Here is a 5,946-nt window from a genome sequence, read left to right as displayed (position 1 = left end):
TTTTTTTGAGACACAGTCTTGCTCTGCCACCCAGGCTGGAGTGCAGTGGCGCAGTCTCGGCTCACTGCAACCTCTGTCTCCTGGGTTCAAATGATCCTCCTGCCTCAGCCTCCCTAGTAGCTGGGACTACAGATGTATGCCACCACACCTGGCTAATTTTTGTATTTTTAGTACAGACAGGGTTTCACCATGTTGGCCAGGCTGGTCTGCAACTCCTGACCTCAAGTGAACCACCCACCTCCGCCTCCCAAAGTGCTGGAATTATAGGCATGAGCCACCATGCCCAGCCTTTAGGAAATTTTTAACTGTAGAGATGATATGTTATGGTAGAATAAGCATAGGCCCTAAACCTAGCACTAGGCTGGGTTTAAATCAGTTCAACCTTTACTTGCAGTGAGTACTTACTTAATATCTTGAACTCCATCTTAATAAGGAGCCTAATGATATTTGCTTCTTTTTGGTAAGAAGTGGAGATAATGATTTTAAAGGGACAGGCATGGAATAAACTTTTAATACGTGGTAGTTCTTGCTTACTAAAGTTGTTCCTTTATTACAGGACATTTTCTACATTGAAAACCAAAAGGAATACGAAAATAAAAAAGCTGCTAGGAAGAGGAGAACACAAGTGTTGGGAAAAAAGATGAAACAAGCTATTAAAAGTCTAAATTTTCAAGAGGATGATGATACATCACGAGAAACTTTTGCAAGTGATACAAATGAGGCCTTGGCCTCTCTTGATGAGTCACAGGAAGGACATGGAGAAGCCAAGTTGGATGCAGAGGAAGCCATTGAAGTTGATCATTCTCATGATTTGGACATTTTTTAAGTACATTTTTGACAGTTTGAGGACTAAGCCTTTCTAAAATAACATTGTAATAAACCATTTTTACTGAGATTGCAATGTTTTGCACTGATAAACATGAGAATCTGGAGGAAAGACAATTGTTTTGTTTAAAATGGTGTATGTGCAGAAAGGAATGCAATTGATAGAACATTTAAGGATATCTCATGTCTGACAATACTTAAGAGTATATAGCACAGGATTTGATTTCTCATTCTGTTGCACGTGCTAATTGTGAGTATTACTAGTTGATAATCAGTTTTGTCTAGGTCATAACATACTATTCGAAAGTTTGCTTTTTCAAGTTTATCTTTGCAGTGAATTATGCTTTGACTTTAAAACATTCCAGTAAAATCATAGTGGGACATATAAATTATTAAGCTGTTACAAATGCATTCAAATTTGTTTTTTCTGTGTTCTAAGAACTCAGGCAATTTTAAGGATAAAAACTAACATTGGCCAGGCACGGTGACTCACGCTTGTAATTCCAGCACTTTGGGTGGCTGAGGCAGGCGGATCACTTGCGGTCAGGAGTTTGAGACCAGCCAGGCCAACATGGTGAAACTTTGTTTCTACTAAAAATACAAAAACTAGCCAGGCGTGGTTATGCATGCCTATAATCTGAGCTAGTGGGGAGGCTGAGGCAGGAGAATCACCTGAACCCGGGAGGCAGAGGTTGCAGTGAACTGAGATTGCACCACTGCACTCCAGCCTGGGCGACAGAGCGAGACTCCGTCTCAAAAAAAAAAAGATACAGTTAAGAGGTGTATACTGATGATTCATCCCACTCATTTGTTTGTCCAGAAGTAAATAAATGTCAGAAATTTTTAAGAGTCTCAGTCTGTCGCCCAGGCTAGAGTGCAGTGGCATGATCTCGGCTTATTGCAGCTGCCATTTCCCAGGTTCAAGTGATCATGTGCCTCAGCTTCCTGAGTAGCTGGGATCACAGGTGTGCACCACCACGCCCAGCTAATTTTTGTATTTTTAGTAAAGACTTTCGCCATGTTGTCCAGGCTGGTCTTGAACTCCTGGCCTCAAGTGGTCTGCCCACCTCTGCCTCCCAAAGTGCTGGGATTACAAGCATGAGCCACTGCATCCAGCCTTATTCTTAAATTTAACATGTTTTTTGACTTCTTAATTAACTTGGTTATATACTAAATGTGATCTACTCCTGTGTATTACTACATACTTTAAAAAAATTTTCAAGCTGGGCATGGTGACACACACCTGTAATCCCAACACTTTGGGAGGCCAAGAGAGGAAGATTGCTTGAGCCCAGGAGTTCGAGACCAACCTGGGCAACATCGTGAGACCCTGTCTGTAGTTTAACAAAGAAAAAGAAAAACAAACATTCCCAGTGGCAGCCTGCCTAAGGCTGTTTTACCTTATGTTAAGGAAGTTAGGTATTTCAAATGTTACATATGCTGGCACAGTGGCTCATGCCTGTAATCCCAGCACTTTGGGAGGCTGAGATGGGTGGATCATTTGAGGTCAGGAGTTGAAAACCAGCCTGGCCAACATGGTGAAACCCCATCTCAACTAAAAATAGAAAAAATTAGCCAGGCATGGTGGTGCATGCCTGTAATCCAGCTACTTGGGAGGCTGAGGCAGGAAAATCGCTTGAACCCGGGAGGCAGAGGTTGCAGTGAGTCGAGATCATGCCACTGCACTCGAGCCTGGGCGACAAAGCAAGACTTTGTCTCATAATAATAATGAAATATTACATGTGCATGAAGTTTTAAATTACTCATTAATGAAGAAAATAAAGGTAGTTTAGACATTCCAAGAGTTAACTGTAGTTTACAAAAATATATTAAGCAAAAATATGCTTGATATATTAAGCAGAAATTTTGTTTGTTAAGCAAAAATGTAAAATTCAGCCATTATAAACTATTCCTTCAGACAATGTACTTGAAGTCTTTCGGTAGTTCTGAGAATATGGTCATTGAAGTTGGATCTAAGAGGAAAGTGGTTATCGGTTGCTTTTTATTTATAAAGAATGCAAAAATAAAATTAGATTTTTGGCAGTCCTTAATGAGCTTCAAGTGATTATAATTTTAAATCTTGAATGTTTTTTCATAAAATTGCTATAACCAAGAAAAATATTTTAAAAAGGTAACTGGATATTGACTCAAAACAATTTATGGGAGGTGATTTTAGAATTAGTACATTAAGAAAGATAATCTGAATACTCAAATGCCACATATTATAAATATTGCCAATTTTTCTAGCAAAATTATGCCTTTTTAAGGGCATTGATGCCTGAAGCTACTTTATCTTCGTCAAGATTGTTTCTTCTCCACACTTTCCTGGTTTTTTATCAATAGTTTTTTTTTTTTTTTTTTTTTTGAGAGGGAGTTTTCACTTTTGTCGCCCAGGCTGGAGTGCAATGACGCGATATCAGCTCACTGCAACCTCTGCCTCCTGGGTCAAGCGATTCTCCTGCCTCAGCCTCCCAAGTGGCTGGGATTACAAGCACACGCCACCACACCCAGCTAATTTTTTTGTATTTTTAGTAGAGATGGAGTTTCACCATGTTGGCCAGGCTGGTCTTGAACTCCTGACCTCAGGTGATCCACCTGCCTCAGCCTCCCGAAGTATTGGGATTACAGGTGTGAGCCACCACACCTGGCCAATAGTTGTTTCTTTGACATTTGAAAACCATTCAGATTTCTGGCTTGTGTTGCATCCTACTGCCATACAGAAAACAGTGCTTCAATTTTTAAGGTTATTTATTTCTTTTTTTCAAAGTTTAGGTTTTTATTGAATATGCTATAAAAGAGGTTTAGTCAAAAAGACCAAAGCCCATGTCCTTATCAGACTCCTCAGATTGTTCTTTCTTTGCTTCCACTTTTTTTCAACTGAAGCAGTAGCAGTGGAGTGGGCAGGACCTCCAGCTACTGCAGGTCCACCAGCCCTTACATTGCAAATCGGGTTCCCAATGCTGACATTGGCTAGGGCATTTGCAAACACACCAGGCCAGAAAGGTTCAACATTTACACCAGCTGCTTTAATGAGGGCTTTGATTTTATCATCATGCAGAACGAGGGCCGAGTAGATGTAGGCAAGCTCGGAGAGGGAGGCCATGGCACGGGTATGTGTGGGGTTGGCGCTGCTGGGCACAGTGCTAATCGCTGGATAAAGTGAGGCTCTCACCCCAGTGTGGCCTTAGCTTCCTTGGAAGGACCAAGCACCTTGGCAGCAGCTGAGGAAAGGGGAGTTTTTAAGTTTCTTTAAAAATTTATCAGCCGGGCATGGTGGTTCACGCCTGTAATTCTAACACTGGGAGGCCGAGGCAGACGGATTGCCTGAGCTCAGGGGTTCGAGACCAGCCTGGACAACACGGTGAAAACCCATCTCTACTAAAATACAAAAAATCGGCCAGGCATGGCAGCATGTGCCTGTGGTCCCAGCTACTCGGGAGTCTGAGGCAGGAGAATTGCTTGAACCTGGGAGGAGGAGGTTGCAGTGAATGGAGATCATGCCACTGCACTCCAGACTGGGCACAGAGCAAGACTCTGGCTCCAAAAATAAAATAAAAATGTATCTAAGATGACTCTTTCTGAACCTTTCTGGCTATCCAAATGAAGATGTGCAAACTGTTCTTAGGTATGTATTCATTTAGTTTATGCTCTCATCAAACCAGCATGTCTTGCAGTAATTCTTCCTGCTTAGCCTAATATTAATATTTTTCCTACTTGCCAGTGGGTAGGACTTACACTAATAACCCTCCATCTCTCTGTTTTAGTAGTTTAAGCATTTATCCTCACTTGTAACCTTTATTAAAATCAGTTTTCATAATCTAAAATATTCTGCAATATGACAAATCTTAGGAAATAAAATAGGCTGGATTGATTTGGGTTTAGACAAATTGGATTTACACTCGAGCTGAATGTAATAGATGGTGAAACATAAATGGGACACGTATCAGTTGTGCAGTATATAGTGATTTGAGCATTTTTTCATGTACTTGACCTTTGCATGCATTCTTTTGAGAAATGCCTACTAAGATCTTTTACCTTTTGAGACAGGGTCTTGCTGTGTTGCCTGGGCTGGGAGTGCAGTGGCACAGTCATGGCTCACTGCAGCCTCGACCTTCGGGGCTCAAGTGACCTTCCTGCGTGAGGATCCACCATGCCTAACACCACACTGGTCTCGAACTCCTGGGCTCAAGCAATCCTCCTGCCTCAGCCTCCCAAAGTGCTGGGATTATAGGCGTGAGCCACCACACCCAGTCCTTTTACCCAGTTTTAAATCAGATTGGTCATTTTTCACTGTTCTTTATATAGTCTGGTTTTTAACCCCTTGTCGGGTACATATTTTGCAGATGTTTCATCCCATTCTGTAGGTTGTCTCATCACTCCTGTTTCCTTTGCTGTGCAAAAGTCTGTCAGTTTGATGTAATCCCATGTGTTTATTTTTGCTATTGGCCTGTTTTGCTGAGGTCTTATTTTAAAAATCCTTGGGCCAGGCGAAGTGGCTCACACCTGTAATCCCAGCACTTTGGGAGGCTAGGGTGGGTGAATCACATAAGCATAGGAGTTCAAGACCAGCCTGGGAACATGGCAAAACCCCATCTCTACAAAAAAATTAAAAATTAGCCAGGCATAGTGGTGCACACCTGTGGTCCCAGCTACTCGGGAGGTTGGGGTGGGAAGCTCACCTGTGCCCACGATTGATTGAGGTTGAGGCTGCAGGGAGCAGTGATTGCGCCACTGCACTCAACCTTGAGTGACAGAGAACCTCCCTGTCTCAGAAAAAACAAAAAAACAAACAAAAAAACCTTGCCCAGCCCAATGTTGTAGACTATTTCCGTATGTTTTCTAGTAGTTTTGTAATTTCAAGCTACATTTAATCCTAATCCATTTTGAGTTGATTTTTGTGTATGGTAAGAGGTAGGAGTCTAGTCTCATTCTTCTTCATGGGGATGTTCAATTTCCCCAGCACCGTGTATTGAAAAGACTGTCTTTTCCCTCATGTGTGTTCTTGGCACCTTTGTTGAAAATCAGTTGACTGTAGGTGGCATGCGCAATATATAAAGAGGAAAATCAGCCATGGACCAATAAAGAATGTTAATTTGAAGCGATTTTTTTTTTTTTTTTTTT

The 5,946-nt window shown here is 41.7% G+C and overlaps 1 protein-coding gene and 1 pseudogene across 1 annotated transcript in view; one reads left to right on the top strand and one right to left on the bottom strand.

The window, feature by feature from the left end:
- Window positions 1–2,389, top strand: part of PHAX (phosphorylated adaptor for RNA export) — a 26,826-nt gene extending 24,437 nt beyond the window's left edge. The window contains exons 5-6 of the mRNA XM_011981206.1: window positions 557–1,510; window positions 1,701–2,389. Coding sequence (XP_011836596.1) covers window positions 557–826 — 270 coding nt within the window. The 3' untranslated portion in view covers window positions 827–1,510; window positions 1,701–2,389. The remainder of the gene's footprint in view (window positions 1–556; window positions 1,511–1,700) is intronic.
- A 1,237-nt stretch (window positions 2,390–3,626) lies between these two features.
- LOC105540539 lies at window positions 3,627–3,928 on the bottom strand (annotated as a pseudogene).
- Between the last annotated feature and the right edge of the window lie 2,018 nt (window positions 3,929–5,946).

This window comes from Mandrillus leucophaeus, unplaced genomic scaffold (assembly GCF_000951045.1).
Source record: "Mandrillus leucophaeus isolate KB7577 unplaced genomic scaffold, Mleu.le_1.0 Scaffold221, whole genome shotgun sequence".
NCBI lineage: Eukaryota > Metazoa > Chordata > Mammalia > Primates > Cercopithecidae > Mandrillus > Mandrillus leucophaeus.
Note: the sequence above shows the minus strand (reverse complement) of the source record. Positions and strands in the feature narration are given on the sequence as shown.